Source organism: Myotis daubentonii, chromosome 2 (genome assembly GCF_963259705.1).
Source record: "Myotis daubentonii chromosome 2, mMyoDau2.1, whole genome shotgun sequence".
Classification (NCBI taxonomy): domain Eukaryota; kingdom Metazoa; phylum Chordata; class Mammalia; order Chiroptera; family Vespertilionidae; genus Myotis; species Myotis daubentonii.
This window is the reverse complement of record NC_081841.1, coordinates 92182946-92201623: the sequence shown is the minus strand read 5'-3', so window position 1 is coordinate 92201623 and position 18678 is coordinate 92182946. Positions and strand designations below refer to the sequence as shown.

At 44.8% G+C, this 18678-nt stretch overlaps 1 protein-coding gene across 1 annotated transcript in view; it reads left to right on the top strand.

Moving 5' to 3' along the window:
- The first annotated feature begins 421 nt into the window (after window positions 1-421).
- Window positions 422-18678, top strand: part of TMCC3 (transmembrane and coiled-coil domain family 3) — a 70132-nt gene continuing 51875 nt past the window's right edge. The window contains exon 1 of the mRNA XM_059683810.1: window positions 422-673. Coding sequence (XP_059539793.1) covers window positions 596-673 — 78 coding nt within the window. The 5' untranslated portion in view covers window positions 422-595. The remainder of the gene's footprint in view (window positions 674-18678) is intronic.

Below are 18678 nucleotides of genomic sequence, written 5' to 3'. Positions count from 1 at the left end.
ACTTGCAAAATTAAAATACACAGCACCACAGATATTTCTTCAAGTGGAAGTGTGTTTTGTGCTCAGTGAATTATAAGAAAAACAGGGGCTTTGAACACCTCTGGTCCCTGTCCCAGGGCCTGGCACATGGCAGATGCCCAATATGTGCACGTTGGATAATTAAACACCTGAAAGCAAGCATTTAAGGCAAGCGTCAACATCTTGTCAAAAATCCACCTTTTGTCATAATTATACGAATAAGTCAACAAATAGATGTCTCTCATCTTTTGAAGGAAAAGAGGGCAGTGTGGGAGGGGGCAGAGTGAAGTTTCAGCGAGGGCGGGAGCAGGGAGTCACACCTGGGGAAGGCTCGGGGCGGCGGGCGGCCGCGCACGGGGGGCGGGGAGAGGAGGGGCGGAGCCTTCGCGCCCCGCCCCGCCCCCTCCCCCGCGGCGGCGGCGCAGGGCGGCTCGGCGGTGTCGCCTGTCGGCGGTCGGCCCAGCCGCAGCAGCCTCCTCCTCCCGCGCGGCCGCCGCCCCCGGCGCCCGGAGCAGGGCCGGCAGCTCGCGGCGCGGCGGCCCCAGGAGACGGCAAAGTTCCCCGCGCCAGCGCCGAGATGCCGGGCAGCGACACGGCGCTCACCGTGGACCGGACCTACTCCGACCCGGGCCGGCACCAGCGCTGCAAGAGTCGGGTGAGTGGCGCGCACTGAGTGTGTGGGGGCGCCGGGCCGATGGGCTCCGGCTGCCTCGTGGACGAACTCTCGTCCCCCACCCCCGCCCCCCGTTTTTTCTCTGCCGCCCCTGTCCCTCCCCTGCTGCCCCGCGCCCGGGCTTCCCCGCCCCTGTCCGCGCTGAAGGGGCTGGGAAGGGGGCCGTCGGAGCCCGGCCTGCGTTTCGGAGACCCCATGTCCCCACCGCCCCGGTGGGACGCGGAGCCGAGCCCGGCCCGTCGACTCCCCGCCAGCCGCCGTCCTCGGTCCCCGCGCGCCTGTCCGGGACGCCGGGTCTCCCCGACGGCCGCGCTCCGCCCCGCCGCGCTCTCCACCAGGGAGCGCCCGCCGCGCGGGGCGGTGTGGAAGGGACTCTCGCTCCCGGCGGCCCGCGTCCGCGCTGGGACGGGCTCCCCTCCCGCCTGACCCCCTCGGGGTTTCGGGCGCGGGGCAGGTGGCGGGAGCGCCAGGGGCTCTGCCCAGAGAGAAGTCAGTCTTCCAGCCGCCTCTCGGAGTTTCTCGCTGAGCCGAGCAGCGCGCTCTCCATTGATTGCAGTGTAATTGGCTGTTGCTGATTTTGGCTGTGGGTGAAAATAGCTCTTCAGAGCGGGCAGCAGGGACGATTCTTGTAGCGCTTCAAATAAAGACGGAAGAGGAAGCCTTCTCCATACCCCTCCTCGGGGATACCTTCGCCCCCCCCTGGGCTGCTGAATCGTCCAGGCTCTCCCTGCGCCCCGTTTCCCCCGACCTTGGCTCATTGAAATGCCATTTGCAACAGCACCTCCTCCACCTTGGCATTCGTTCTGGCAGGAGCTACCTGGATTTGTTTTTTTGCTCAGCTAATTGTACTCGCTCGTCCGAGACCTCAGCATTGGAGTGTCAGCTTCCCTGTGTAAAGTTCAGGGAGGAAGAGTCCTGCTCAGATTCTGGCCTGCCACCTCCCAGATAGAGACCAGCGGCCCGTGGGATGGGAAAAGTAGCAACAGGGACAGAAGTGCGGCGCCGCCCCACGTGCAGGAGGATGTGGGTGTGCAATCGTAATTCAGAGAAGTAATCATTCGCCCCAGAAGTGAAGTGACAACTCCCTGGTCTACTTACCTGTTTTCCCTTTTTCCTGTGTCATCTGTTAATCAACTTAACCGAATGATTTGTTTTTACAGATTAAATATATTTGGTGGAATAATAATACCTCCTGCATCAACTCCACTCTCCTCCCCCAAAAGAATTCTCTTACTTTCTGCACTTTCTTTAAATGTTTCATAACGATTTGTTACGAAGATAACCAGAAACTTTGTTTAGGAAGAAGCATTGACAAAGGCTATTTGTTTACCTTCACAAAAGGTTGTGGCACTTTAACAGAAAGTTCTATTGTGTACACTTCAGAAGGCTGACAGCTGGCTAACAGTCACACTATGAAGAAAGTTGACAGTCTTTATTTCTAATGCATTTGTAATTGGGGGAGTCTATATTAATGTCTCAGGTGACAAGAAATTTCAGACTTGAAGAAATTTGGAAGCTTGGTTTCAGTTGTCACAACTGTGATAATCTTTGTGTAAACAAGATTAGTAATCTTTGAGGGATGGCTGGCTGACTGTGAAATCATTTAAATGTTTTGGCAAAACTCACCAAACCTACTAAAAATTCACTCTTCATAATCAGTAATATGGTGGTGATAAAGTTTGTACCTCAACTTCTATGAGGAGAAGTGGTGAAGCAAATGAGTACTTTAACTGCAGACTTAATTTTTCTGCTATATTGTTCCTTTCTACACCCTTCTTTTATGTTAAAGTGCCACACCCTTGTGTGAAGGTTTCTTATTTTTTTTAAATTATTCCCAGGATGTTTACCTACTACATTGTTTGGTGAGTTGTAGAGATAGAGTCATATGCTGCTTAACATGGTTTAGCAATAGTTTTTAGAACTGGGTCACTAAGTGATATCATTGTTGTGGGAACATATGGGTGGGCAAAAGTAGGTTTACAGTCGTTGGTATCCTTCCTTCCTATATAATAAAAGCCTAATATGCTAAGTAACTGGTCAACCGCTCAACCAATCGAAGTGTAATATGCTAATGATATGCTAAGGCCGCTCAACCGCTCACTATGACGTGCATTGACCACCAGGGGGCAGACGCTCCAACTGGTAGGTTAGCTTGCTGCTGGGGTCTGGCCGATCAGGACTGGACTGAGCGAGACAGACCAGACATGCCCTGGAGCCCTCCCGTGGTCCCTCCCCAGCTGGCCAACCTCCATGTCCCTCCCTGGCCCCAATTATGCACCGGTGGGGTCTCTTGGCCTGCGCCCTCTCGCAATCCAGGACCCCTTGAGGGATGTCAGAGAGCTGGTTTCAGCCCAATCCTGCAGGCCACGCCGAGGGACCCCACTGGTGCATGTTCGTGCAACAGGCCTCTAGTAGAAAATAATAATACAAGAATAAACTGGGTTTCCCATACTTGCAACTGTAAACCTACTTTGCCCACCCCTGGATAGAGTGCACTTCCACAGACCCAGATGGTATAGCCTACTACACACCTAGGCTGTATGGTATATAACCTATTGCTCCCAGGCCACAGCATGTTACTGTACAAAACAGCATGAGATTAAATCAAGAACAAGAGAACACAATGCGGTCAAGAATGGTAAACACAAGATGGATGTCTGCCAGCGTAACAAAGCTGCTGTTTTACAGCACACTTCTTTTTTTTAATAAGTAGAAAGACTACACTCCAAAAGAATGATTAAAAGTATAGTATAGTAAGTACATAAACCAGTAGCAGTTACTTATTATCATTATCAAGTATTATGGACTGTACGTAATTGTATGTGCTCTACTTTTATATGCGTGGCGGTGCAGTAGGTTTGTTTACACCCGCATCTCCACAAACACATGAGTAATGTGTAGCACTGTTAAGATGTCACTGGGCGATAGAAAATTTTCAGCTCCATTATAATTTTATGGGACCATGGTGATGTATGTGGTCTGTCATTAACCGAAATGTTGTTACATGGTGCATGACTATACCTGATTTTTAAATAGACCGTATATTAAAATGGAGTTAGACATTATAGTATATACTGATTATTCTAAATTATCTTACTGAGCAAACGAAATCTAGTGAGGACTAAAAGAAATCAAACCAATGAGGGTTGGAACTTTAGTGGATAAAATCACAAGTTCCATAGCAGTGATGCTGATATCACTGTTTAAACTTCTTGATTGTCTGCTTCTAGTTGAGTCAGGAGGAGTAGAGAGAACTAGTGGAAATTTTGTTACTGTATAAGAACTTTTCTCAAGTGGAGCTGATGTAATTTTGAGTCTGTCCTCAAAGCTGCCATAAGCCTGCTGTAATGAAGGGAAAGCAGCAATAATTTTCTTGCGAGAATCTCATTAGGTGATTCTAGCTCCTGTTTTGTGGGATTCACTTCATTGTAGTTATAAAGACATACCCATATTTTCTTTATACTCAGAAAGTATGCAAAAGGAAAACGTCAAGTGGTATTAGGGTTTAATTTTTTATATGTATTTTTATTGATTTTTTTTTTAAAGAGAGGAAGGGAGAGGGATAGAAACATCAGTGATGAGAATCATCCATTGGCTCTCCTGCACACCTCCTTCTGGGGGTCAAGCCTGCAACCGTGGGGGTCAATTCCTGGTCAGGGTATGTGCACATACCCTGACCAGGAATTGAACCATGATCTCTTTATTCCTGGGTCGATGCTCAACCACTGAGCCACACCAGCCGGTTTAATTTATTGATGTCATCCTCGCTTTGGTAATAAACCATCTATCTAATAGAGTATTTCAAAAGAACCCTTTTGTGAACTCATTTAGTAAATTAGCTCCCCTAAAAACACTGTAACTAAGGAGAACTGGAGATGCATGGGAAGAGTTTATTAACCTTTCAGAGATGTGCGGTTTCCTCCTAGGAAGGACCCAAGACTCCATGAGATCAAATTCTTGGTTACCAAATGGTCTTTTATTTTTTAGTTCAAAATTGATACTTTTTGGAGAGAACAGGGAAAATACACATGTCTCTTGCTGAGCTTGGTTAAGCCTTTGAGACTAGAATAATAATGAGGCAGTTTACTATTTTCACATTGGAGGAGTCTATTTTTACAGCCAGGTGGATTAACCTAGATTTTTTTTTTTTGTCCCCTTCAGTGAAAATGTAATATAATTGATGAATTCTGTGATTGTCTCTAAGCTGACAAGTCAGATCATTCACATTTTTAAATTTCATCTGGGTAAAATTCAGAAGTGTGCATGTTAACTTGATGCACATAATACACCCCTACTTTAAAAGAAAGAACATACATAATTAGACTCCTACTTTTTTTTTTCATGCCCTACATAGTTAAAGCCTATCATTTCTTTAAGAATACAGGCAGTCTGTTTTTTTTTTTTAATCAATTATGTGTGGATTAACTTTTATGTTCTAATTTTAAATGTTCTAAAAGGCCACTTTCAGCAGCCTTTTGATCCTTATGTAAGGTGAATAATTTTTTCTTGTTCTGTTGGTACCACCACTAATCAGAACTCTAGTCATCCTGAGTGCTTACTCTTCCCTCATCTCTAATCTACCAGCCATTTCCACTGGACCTTTTTTTGAGTTGGTTCATTCCTCCTGTCATCTCCCATCTAGGTTAGCCACTTATGAACCTCAAGAAGAGATAATTGGTGCACTAGCTTCCTCATTGCTCAGTGATTTTGTCAACTTCCATTCCGTCTTGCCTGCAAGGACTAGAGTATTCTGCCTACAGAACCACTCTCATCAGGCTGACCCCCAGAAGACAGATCTTGCATTAGTGCTGCTGACCAGTGGTGGGATTTGGGACCCTGTAATCTTTCTAAGTATTAAGTTTCTTCTTCCATATCCTAGGGATGTTACCGGGAATAAATGCAGTAATTTCTATGAAATGTCCAGTACACAGTAAGAACTCAATAGATGGTAGCCATTTTTGTTATCCTCCTATATAATAAAAGCCTAATATGCAAATTGTTTGGGAGTTCAACTGCTCGCTATGACGTGTGCTGACCACCAGGGGGCGGCGGCAGTGGAGGCGCTGCTGGCCCCGATGGGCCCCGATTAGAGCCCCGATTAGAGCAAGACCGCGGTGGGATGATGGAGCAGGTGAGCAGGCAGCACCAGGCCAAGGTGGGTGCGAGTGGGGCCTGATCACCCTGCAGACAGCCAGCGCCGCCGCCCAGCTCCCAGGCACTGAGGGTGCCAGGTGGGTGGCCCCCCCAACCTATTGCCCCGCAGACAGCAACCAGCAGACAGCAGGTCCTGATCACGTGATCAGGGCCAGGCCCCAGGCTGGGACAGGGAACTGGGGGTAGGTGGCAGCAACCAACCTCCTGTGGCACCTGGGCAGGGGGCTGCGACCTCACCAGCTATCTGGGGGCAGGGGTGATGGGGACAGAGGTGTGGTGAGAATGCGGGGTGTCCGCCAAGCTCGCTCTCACTCCCCCTGTTACCCTCCCCCAGGGCGTCAGGGCTTGTGCTGGGGAAGCCCACGCATTCAAGTGCAGGATGCCCGCAAGGGGCCTGCCCTGCAGCCACTGGAACTGCAGGGGCCAGTCGGACTCCCCATGGATTTGCGCAGGAACCGGTCTACGAGGCCAGCCGGGAGAGAGCGCACTGCCCACCCGGCTTCCGTGCAGTGCTGCTGGGCGGCCCAGAGGCCCACACTGCGCCCCAGCCTGCGGTGTCCGGCTACACTCACCTCATCTCCGCGTGGGAACTCAGGCGCCATGACTCACGCGGAGGGGGGTGCGCAGGGGCCCAGGTGCTGCCCAGGGCCCAGAGGTCAGCTGGGACCTGCCCTTCCATGCTGATGCCTGCACTTCGATTGCTGGCCAGGCCTAGGGATTGCACCCGTGCATGAATTTCGTGCACCGGGACTCTAGTGACTATATAAGAAGTGATCATAAACTTGAAAATGGCAAGACTGCTAATTTTGTGAATAGTATAGTCTTTCTGGTATTTTGTTCCTCATCACATAGATTTCTCACATGCCTGTCATTTACATGTTTGTAAACTACAGACACTCGCAACTCTGAGCACAAGAGGCTTCATTCATTCACTAAGTAACTTGCTTGAGCACCTTCTGTGTGCTAACTGCCACTCTAGGTGTCAGTAATATAAAGGCAATTGAAACAGACAGCCTGGCCTCTCCAGAAGAGTAATGTCAGGCACTTGCATTTTATTTCTACTTGTGGCTCTGGAAATACCCTTCCTTTTTACAGTAAGAAATGATGATCATAAGTACAGTCTCTAACATCTGAAGGAAAAAACTGCCAGCCATGGTGCCCCCCTGTAGTACATCTTGTGTTCTCTGGTATGGAAATCGATCCAGAACAGTATGATGAGTAATGGCCAAAAGCAGTCAAGGAAAAGAGGATGCCGTAGCCCTTCTCACAGTGGAAATGGCTGGGCAGAGATGCAGTAAGGCGATGATCACATGCTTACTTCCTGGGCAGGAACTGGAGAGAGTGGAAACACACTTCTATGGTAGGTTAACCTGATCTAGTGAAGTAGTGAACTGAGCATTTTTGAATATGCTTTGAATCAGTGATTTGCTTTATTCTGATGAGTTAATTAAAGGAATGGTGAATAATGATGAGTCTTCCAGGTCGGGGTTTTCTTAAATTTAGAATGGATAGATTGATGTGGTATGTGTATTTTGAGCTATGCTTTGCTGCAAGCGCACCAGTCCTCCCTTTAGAGAACAAATTGCCAGCCGCCACCAGCACTCCCGATTGTCGCATCCCTGTTGCACACCACAGTAGCTGCTACCAAGTGGGGTCACAGGAGGAGTTTTGCTTCAGACCCACTGCCCCAGTCTCCAGGGCTGCTGTGAAAATCAGAAATCAGCTTAGTCCTTCTGGATGGAGATTGCCTGTGTCTTGATTTCACTGAGGCTGCAGCTTTCAGCCCTGCTGTTTCTTTCTTTCTTTTTTTTTTTTAAGATTTTAAGAATTTTTTTAAAAAAATATATTTTATTGATTTTTTACAGAGAGGAAGGGAGAGGGATAGAGAGTTAGAAACATCGATGAGAGAGAAACATCGATCAGCTGCCTCCTGCACACTCCCCACTGGGGATGCGCCCGCAACCAAGGTACATGCCCTTGACCTGAATCGAACCTGGGACCCTTGAGTCCACAGGCTGACGCTCTATCCACTGAGCCAAACCAGTTAGGGCAGCCCTGCTGTTTCTTTGATTGTGTTTTTATGTTTCATTGTGTGTGTAGGAGGAGGGCAGAGGAGAGGGAAGGGAGGAGGAAGAGAACCATGAATCACTGTCCTGTGAATCAGAATGAGGACTTTACACTCCTTAGAAAGGGAACATCAGGATACATGATCAGTGCATACATAATCCAACCCGTCCACTGAGTTGGGGGGAGGGAAATGCTACTTGAAGGAAAACCTAGTGTGTGTGTTGATTATTCCTCTGTAAGGATGCAAAAGAACATTAAAAGAAGAATACAGTAGAAATTATAATAGCCAACATGTACTACCTAAATCCTTACTATACACCAGACACAATTTTGGATGCACCATCTCCTTAATCCTCATGATATCCTGTTTATAGTTCCATTTTATAGGTGAGGGAGTTGAGGCCCAGGCATTCTAGTAATTTGGCCAAGGACCTGTGGCTATTAGGAAATGGTAGAGCTAGCATTTTATAAACCCAGGTCTCGTTCCAGAGCCTGCATGTTAACCACTCTCCTATCTTCTGCCTCTGAAGCGAATGCTGGAGAGCAGTCCGGTCTTCATCAACCTGTGGAGTGCTTGAATGTGTTCCACTTCTGCAGGGCACCTAGCCAAATGGTGTGCTCGAGATGCTTATGACACAGCACTCTGCCAGTCCGCTGCATATAGTCCTATATCTCCAGTAAACATTTGGTGAATGAATGATTTCGAGTGATAATCTAGGAGCTTTTTATAATGCCTCGGATATGAGAATTTTGTTGATAATTTGGGGAAGTCCTAAAGGCTGTTAAATAAGCTCATGTTTAATAACAGGGTTAAAAAACCATCTTCTAGGACTGACCAGTGTACTAGTTCTGTCTTAGAAAATTCCTGAAAAGAAAAGTGCTGTAAATACACACACACACACACACACACACACACACACACACACACACACACATACACACATTCACACACTCTCTCTCTCTCTCTCTAACCCTCACCCTAGGATATTTTTCCATTGACTTTTAGAGAGAGTGGAAGGGAGAGAGGGGGGGAGACAGGGAGAGAAAGAGAGAGAGAGAGAGAGACCCCAACACCAATCGGTTGCCTCCTGCATGAGCCCCAACTAGGGCCAGAGATCAAACCTGCAACCCAGGTATGCGCCTTTGACCAGGGATCAAACCCTTGACTCTTCATTGTATGGGCCAATGCTGTAGTCACTGAGCCACACCAGCCAGGGCATGCTTTAAATATTTTTAAATACCAAGTTAATTGCTAAGTTGTGTGGGATAAACATCTCAAAATTAAACAAGGTAGAAGGAGAGTTCAAAATTTTTTTCAGTAGAGAATTAATTGAACAGATTTGAATTTTTGTGAGTTTTCTGGGTGGGGAAAAAAGTGAATTTAAATGATTTAGTGTTTAGCTAGTGGTTCTCAACCTTCTGGCCCTTTAAATACAGTTCCTTATGTTGTGACCCAACCATAAAATTATTTTCGTTGCTCCTGTTATGAATCATAATGTAAATATCTAATATGCAGGATGGTCTTAGGCGACCCCTGTGGAAAGGGGCATTCAACCCGCCAAAGGGGTCGTGACCCACAGGTTGAGAACCGCTGTGTTAAGCCCTCATCCTTCTGAATTTATTCCAGATTTTGGGGAGGCTAGGATGAAGAGAGGTGACAATTCACACATCAAACTACTTAGCTGCACTGGATTTGCTGCCATTTTGTACAAATTATCTTTTCTGAATGAGGTCTCTTTTAGTCTTTTTTTCTTCTTCAAAATAAAATTTTGAGAAATGAGTTCATCTTTGTGTTGACATTCCATCTGTTGGGATAGGATGCTGGGTAAAAACATATGCCAGATGCACACGTCATGGAGTGTATCTTCTATGTGTAACTTAGAATTCAACCCGAGCCTACTCTCGCCTCTAAAGCTCTGTTCCTCTGAGTCTCTCATTGAGAGCATCTTCCAGCACCCTGTCGCTTTTTAAATTTATTTTTTATTGTTGACAGTATTACAGATGTCCCCCATTTTACCCCGCCCCCATGTCCATGGGCTATGCATATATGCACATATGGTCTTTGGTTAATCTCCTCCTGTCCCCCTAACCCCCTCCCCTCTGCCAAGTGTCTTTAGTGTATATAATTTTCATAAACACAAAAACATTATCTGGTTCTGTTCCAACACCGGGGATTGGGGTTAAGGGTGAAGACAGGGAGAGGGTTTGTTGGCCTGTTGAGAGAAGGTGCATACAGTGCCAATCCACAGTGAAGTGTCTCTGTTGGAGAAAATCTGTGATTTCTGCCGTATGCTCTGACTTGAGAGCCCAACCCTGGAGTAAGATGTGGCTTTAGTGTATAAACAAGACACTTCTACATAGACGTCCCACAGGCATCTCAAAATCTATCTGTCACACTTAATACATTCTCTCAAATGACCACCCCAATTCCTGGCTACTACTATGCCCATGTAGCTGATCCTCAGACTAGATGCTGGGAAACTCCTCAGTCACCCCAGTTACACACCACATCCAGTGTGTATTTTCTCAGTCACCTTTCTCTCATTATCCCCAACAGCACTCCCTTAGTTTACTTCTGGGTTTGTGGTCAGAGTGAAGGGTTAGGAGTGTGGACTCAGGAGTCAAACTTGAATGTCAACTCCTCCACTCGCCAGTGTGTGAGCAACCTTGACCAGTGGCGTTAGGAAACCCATGACAGCATTTGTTGCTCTGCCGCTGAGTCATTCATTGTCTTCCAGAGAGTTTCCCAAACTTCAGTCATTCCCACACCTACACATAGCTTGGTGCCACCTGTACGATTGTTTACTTAGTGTTTCTAAATCAGTTCACTCCTTGAAACTTAAATTTATGTTTAAAGTATCAGTGTTACTATTCTAGCCAAATATTGTCTGGCCCTCTGAGGCCTGCAGTGCCAGATTAAAAGGATCAGTGGATGTGGAAGCTTTGTTAGAGAGTTCTTAGCACTCGACAAACTTCCTCCTCGACTGAATCAACTGGACAGGTTGAGGATTGTTTTCAGGGCAGTTACTCGCTCCCTGTGATTCTGTAATTTGATGCTTTTCAGTTTATACCACCGAAAATAATTCAGAATCATTTGAGGACACACGGGTCTTGATGTATCATCTCTCCAAGTTCTTTTAGGGAATATTTCTTTTAGACCCCTGGCCTAGAAGTTGCTTCAAAATATTTTTTTATGGCCCTACCTGGTTTGGCTCAGTGGATAGAGCGTCAGCCTGCAGACTGAAGGATCCCAGGTTCGATGCCAGTCAAGGGCACATGCCTGGGTTTTGGGCTCAATCCCCAATAGGGGGCATGCAGGAGGCAGCTGATCAATGATTCTCATCATTGATGTTTCTCTCCCTCCCTCCCTCCCTCTCCCTTCTTCTCTGAAATCCTTAAAAATAAAAATATTGAAAAAAAAGAATATTGAAAAAAAGAAAGTGGGTATTCTTACCTTTAAAAGATTTTTTTTTTTTTTATGGATTGTGAAAATTTGGGTAATTGAGTGCTGGACTAAACAAAAGCCCATCCTGGTGAGTTGGAGGCAGTCTTCTCTGGGTATGAATACTTGGGTGGATGAGGTTGGAAAAATGAGTTATGCCTGTTCCAGGCTATGTCTCTGATGCTTTGAGATAAACTGAGGCAATGGAAGGTCTTAGGATAAACAGTGGACCATTCTGGAAGACATGGAGTCTTGGGGAATTTCAGGGAAGGACAAAACGTGGTGGGTGGAGAAATTTAAGCTCTGTGGTTTTCTAAAGTAAAGTTGAATCTAATTGAGATGGGTATATAGGCTTGTTGTAATAAGAGGGAATTAAATGGTGCTGCCGCCTTTCGCTGACATTTTTATATAAGCACTTGTCTAAAAATAAAGTATGCCCTTAGTGAAAACTGTGCCCTTAGTAAATACATTCAGCACCTCAATATATTTACTTCAGGGTGCGTAGCTGTGTACTGAGGTCAAACGTTCGTTTTTTCTCTTTGTGAAGATGGTGTGATAATCCAGAAGGCCTGGAATCCATTTCAGATAGTCAGTGTTGCACTATTTTAATCTCACTAATTGGAACAGGTGGCCTCTATTTGAGACTTGAATCACTAGTTGGCATAGATTTTAATTTATCTGAAAACACGAGGCCCATTCAGTAAAAGCTGTTCAGCTGTGTTGGCATCAAAGTATTTGAAAGCTTTGACCCTTAAAAGCACAGAAGGCTGAAGAAGATAGAACAAGTGCAGTTTAATGGTCTGCGGCTTTGATTCAATGTTGCATGTAGAGCTGGTGAAAGAACTTGATGGAGTGCAGCATGTCCAGGTGCTTGAGAGGGCTTCTTGTAAATGTTTCTCCAGATGAGGAAGATGTCTTGAGTATCTCCTTTGAATCCACCCTGTAAGATGGTTGAAGAGGACTCCATGCTGTCCTCATGTTTTTATACCATGAGGTGAAGGGGTGTTTTGGGGTGACTCAGCTTACCACAAGTGTGCAAGTTGAGGTACCTAAAACACCTCTAATGAAATTGGAGCTGTCTCCAGATTCTGAACTTCTCCAGCTGGATCACTCCTTCTTTTTATAGCAGGTGTATGCTTGGCATAGTGTCTTGACAGTATCTTACTTTAAATCCTTCAACCAGTTTCTCAGCCTGACACCCAGAGTCTCCGATCTGACCTTTCATCCACTCCCTGCTCTGAGCTGTGGTATCCTTGGTGGACTCCCAGGCCTGGCCTGTGTGCACCTGCTCCCTCCTTCCACATGCAGATAGATGGCCATATTCTTTTTATCTACATATGGAGCCTGGTAGATGGGCTTTGTAAATAATGAATGAGGGTATGTCGTAAAATTGCACTATGGAACTTGGGACGCTGGAAAACATTCTACTCTTGATTTATATCAATGCAGATTAATCTACCTTGTTTTAATTGCTGAACAGGGTCACAGTGTATGGGTATTTCATAATTTATTTAACCATTTCCTTACTAAAGGACATGAATACTGCGTCCAGTCAGGTACTTCAGTGACTGCCCTTGGACATAATTCTTTTTTGCATATGTGAATAATATGTTAGCCCTGGCTAGTGTTGCCCAGTGGTTAGAGTGTAGGCCCATGAACCAAAGGGTTGCAGGTTCGATCCTGGCCCTGGTAGGCGAATGTGGGAGGAAACCAATGGAAGTGTCTCTCTCACATTGATGTCTCTCTCCCTGCCACCTTCCACTCTCTCTAAAAATCACTGGAAAAAATATTCTCTGGTGAGAATTAACATCAACAACAACAACAACAAAATATATACATATGTATATGTTAATGGGTTATATGGTATTAAAAGAGAACTTTCTCAGCAAAGGGTATAGGCATTTTAAATTATGATATTGTCAAACTTAACACTCTGTCTACTCTGTGTCAAACACGAGGAGCTGAGGATACAGCAGTGAACGAAAATGATGCAGTTTATATAACCATCCGTATCCATGTATGAGCATACCTCAGCTCAAGTCTTTCTGACACCATGTATTATAAAGTTTTTTGATCCTTGCCAATCTGATAGGTGAAAACTGGTAGCTCATTCTAACTTATGTTTTTCCTGATACAAATAAACTTGACCATATTTTTTAATTTTTATTTTGAAATAAATACAGACCCACAGGAAGTTGCAAAAAAAATAGTATAGAGCTACCCATATATCCCTCACCCAGAATCTCCCAATGGTTACATCTATAATACAATAGGTTTATTACATTTTTACGTAATTTAAAAAAAATTGTATTGTAAACTATCTTTTTTATATTCTGGCTATTTGTATATTGAGTTATTAGTCTTTTCAATTGATTTGTAGAAGTTTTTTTACTTATTAAATACATTGTTTTGCACGTAACATATTTCCAGGTTGTTATTTATGACTGTATTAATTTTCTACTGTTGTGTAACAAATCACCCCAAATTCAGCAGCATAAAACAACACCCACTTACCATCTCACAGTTTCCATGGGCCAGGATTCCAGACACATCTTACCTGCATCCTCTTCTCAGAGTTTCATCAGCCTAAAATCAAGATGTCAGCCAGGACTGCAGTACCTTCTTGAGGTTTAGAATTCTTTTCCAAGTTCCATGGTTCTTTACTGAATTAAATTCCTTGCAGATGTAGGACTAAAGCCCTCAGAGGCCACCCACTGCTCCCTGCCAGGTGACCCTCTTCATCACATGGTAGTTTGTTTCTCCAAGGTCAACAGGAGAGTAACTCTGTTGTATTTTGTCTGTTCCCTGTAGACCCTCTTTGAAGGGGCTCTCCTGATTAGGCCCTGCCACTCAGGTAGTCCACGTTTTGATTAACTAAAGTCAACTGATAGAGAACCTTGATTACATCTGCTAAATTCTTTCACCTTCGCCATATAATGTGGCCTAATCTTGAGAGTGAAATCCCATCATATCCACAAGTCTTGCTCACATGAAAGGGGAAGGATTAGTACTGGGAGTGTACATCAGCAGGTAGGAATCCTGCGGGCTGTCTTAGAATTCTCCCTTCTACACTGACTTACTGATGTGTTGTGTGTGTGCTGAGTGAGGATAGAGATAGCATGCAGCAAACATTGAATAAATATTAATCAGACTTTGCCCTAAAGAAATTTGAAAGTGTTGGGTTTGTGTCATTCTTAGAATGGCCTTTCATACTTTGAGGTTCTTTTTAAATAAAACAAAAAAAACACTATGTTCTAATATATTTTATGATTTTCACTTTTATATGTGTTAACTTTGATCCAGTTAGAATTTATTTATTTTCCTTTAAGATATCTACATATAAATGACATAGTTGTCCTGGCACCATTTTCTAAATAGTTATTTTATAAATTTTTATACAAGTTATTTTTATACATTTGTTTTTGTTTCATATTTTTATACATATAAATAAATATATTAAATGCACTGAACATATATTTATGTGTTTATTTTACATATTTATTTTTATAAACATCTACTTTTTCTTTGGGTTTTAAAACAATTCAAAAGTTATACTTTTGGTGCATTTATTCTGGATTGATATTCTCTCCCTTCCCCAAAACCAGGACTTAAAATGGGCAATCTGAGAACTCTAGCTCATGCATTTAGAAACTTTCAAACAGCTCAGATTCCAGTTTCATTTACAGTAAGGGAAGTTCAAAAGGTAGAGGGGAAGAGATGGTCAAGTTTGTTTGTTGTTTTTTTTAGTTTGCTTTCAGTTCTTTTTGTTACTTCTCAGTTTTTATTTAATATAGAACCCTGCCCTTCTACATGTTTGCAAAAGCTATTATGGGGTAAAGACTATGTATTGTTGCTTCCTAAACAAACCATCATTGCTGCCTTAGTCACTTGTGGTCACCCCCAGCTAGGGAGATGGACAGCAGGAACCCAGCCTAAACTTGTATTCTGTAGAGAACAGACCTCTTTCAGGCTTGTCTCCCTCTCATGCAATAAATATGTTTAGCACACTTGTGCTGTCCTCGGTACTAGGAAATTTAAGTTGATTTGTCTCTCATGTTAGGATAATGAATACAAGATTTCATGTTTGTAGGTGATAAGCTGTTTCTTTATTTGGCTGAATTATCCTTATTTGTAAGTTACCCCCTATGGTTTACTACATATCACTGGATATTTAGGGGTTGTTATATTCCCTTTATGTTGATTATTGAGAGTTTCACCTGCCTTGTAATCTGTGCATCTGACACAGAGCGGGGTTAAAACTGTTGGCTGTTACCAGAAACTAACACAACGTTTCATAACCTGACCCAAGAGCTCATTAATGTTGGAATGGCTTCATGCTTGTAAAAACATTTTGACTTAAGCATTGTCAAGTATATTGACATTTTAAATATTTGTTGCATAAAGCCAGCCAAAGTTTACCTCATATGCTGAGCAATTTAGAGGTACTCACTGAATTGGCGTTTATTGGTTATGCCTTCTTCTTCCATTAAAGTGGCTCATGTCCTGGTATCACCTGAGGAGTCATGAGGGCTTGTATTTATACCAAAATCCTCATCTGTTTCTAGCAACCAGGAATGCACTGCTAATGGGCGGGGGGGGGGGGTAATATTAAATTTTACTATTGAGAAATTTGACTAGCACTCTGGTCATTTTGAAGTGTTATAAATACTCGGAACTCAAAGTGGGCTCTTACTTTTAAAGAAGGACTTACAATGAGCCTTTCAGCCTTGTTGCTGTTTGAGGACAGTTTTGCAAAACAGCCCCCCAATCCAACCCACATACCTGGAGCTTCTGTTTCTTTAGGAAAATAGAAAATGAATGAAATAATCTTGTATTTTTGTGGCTTTCTTTCAAATTAAATGTTGATGCCTTCTCAGTCTTTATTTTTGAAATAATTTGTTGCACATTTGGGGTAATTTTAATGATAACAATTTCACTGCATCAGAATAATACATAACTTGTGAAAGACGGAGATACTGAATTTGCATACAGATTATTTTATGTTCTCTGATACTTTGCACATTTCAGAAGTCACAGTAACTTTGTTAGTAAATAATTCCTTCAAATAATTATTCCTTAGTTTATTTACGCAATGGCCTAAAAGGAGCTAGTGTTTTTGTAGGGCAGCTAGCTTATTAAATTCTCAGTGGATTTTCATTTTCTTAAGGTTATGCTTGCTTTGGTTGTTGAATTAAATTTAAGGTTGGAGTTAATGTCCTGTGGACGTAAATACAGTGACATCAGATTCTGAAATTATAAGGTAATGAAATGGCCTGTCAGAAACAGCAACTTACTTCATATTTAAAAGTAAACCAATTCACAGAGGGGAGAATGTTCTGAGCAGGAGGAAATCCCAGATCAAATCCCTAACCAAGTTGTTCTGGTTAAGTCATTAGTAGACAGATTTTTTTTTTAATTACTAAATGCTTCAAACATGGAAAAAACATTTTTGAAAATATGATACCCATATACCTATCTCCTCGATTTAACAGGTGTTAACATTCTGCCATGTTTGCATCAAATTTCTGTCACTTGTTTTTAAGAAATGAATGGTCCCAGGTACACCTATCTGGATGCCTTCTCCTTCCTACTTCCTAAGAGGTCTACATAACCTAAAGCTGTGTTTCATTCCTTTGCATGTTTTTATACCTTGGATGAATCCATAAGATGATTTAAAGCAGGCTAGGCCCAAACTCGAGCTCTCAGTTGAAGATATAAAGAGAGGCTCCCTTCCTAAGTGCTTCATTGTGAGCCCAGTGCAGTGCTAGGCTCCAAAATCAGTCCTGTGTGGATGCTGCACTTGAGGAGCTTAGACCGAGGAAGACAGACCTGCAGACACATAATGGCAGTGCTCCAGGGAGCCCGGGCCTCAGTTGGACCCTTCTGGAAAGAACCGACCCAGAGCCCACCCTGAGAGGCTCTAGACCAGAAGGAACAGGTGCCGAATTACCCACCTCCCTTCCTACTCACACCTCCTGCATGGTGTCTCCTGATAGTTGTTTGTGGGACATTATTGGCAGTGGAGGGAGCTGTCAATGCTCGAGATTTTAGTTCTCTAATTAGTACTTTGATATGTACTATTCTGTGTGTGTGCGTGTCTGTCTGTGTGTGTGTGTGTGTGTGTATACACACACACACACACATATACATACATACATACTAGAGGCCCGTTGCATGAAATTCATGCACTGGAGTGAGTGTCCCTCAGCCCAGCCTTCACCCTCTCCAATCTGGGACCCCTTGAAGGATGTCCGACTGCCCATTTAGGCCTGATCCCTACAGGGATCAGGCCTAAATGGGCAGTTGGACACCCTCTCACAATCCAGGACTGCTGGCTCCCAACTGCTCGCCTGCCTGCCTACCTGATTGCCCCTAACCACTTCTGCCTGCCAGCCTGATCACCCCCTAACCACTCCTCTGCCAACCTGATGGATGCCTAACTGCTCCCCTGCCGGCCTGATCTCCCCCAACTGCCCTCCCCTGCAGGCCCGGTCCCCTCCAATGGCCCTCCCCTGCCAGCCCAGTCACCCCTAACTGCCCTCCCCTGCAGGCCCGGTCGCCTCAAACTGCCCTCCCCTGCAGGCTTGGTCCCCTCAAACATCCTTCCCCTGCCAGCCTGGTTGCCCCAAACTGCCCTCTCCTGCAGGCCTGGTCCCCCCCAACAGCCCTCCCTTGCCAGCCCGGTCACCCCAAACTGCCCTCCCCAGCAGACCTGGTCCCCCTCAACGGCCCTCCTCTACCGGCCTGATCTTGCCCCCAACGGCCTTCCCCTGCCGGCCTGATCTCACCCCCAACTGCCTTCCCCTGCCAGCCTGATCTCACCCCCAACTGCCTTCCCCTGCCAGCCTGATCTCACCCCACAATGGCCCTCTTCTGCAGGCCTGATCTTGCCCCCAACGGCCCTCCCCTGCCATCCTGATCTCCCCTAATGGCCTCTGTTTTGGCCCCCACCAAGATGGCTTTGTTCGGAAGTCAGTCGTCTGGAAGATGGCCGGTCGACCTGGTCTAATTAGCATATTACCCTTTTATTAGTATAGATAGATTATATAGGATAGGATTGCTTAAATGGGGGTGGGGGGGATGAGCCTTTTTCAGCAGGAGCAGATGCTCTTGGCAGACAAAAACACATAATCCCTATATCTGGACTGATAGACATATGCACTGTACTGCCAAAGTGGTCCCATATTAGGTTCTGATTGGTTGGCTTCTATGCCAGTCAGCATCAAAAGTTCCACCTCCTAGGCAGCCATTGGCTCCTGGCACTTCACCCAGATTAGTTTCTGATTGGTCAGTTTCGATGCCAGTCAGTGTCTCTGTGCCTGAT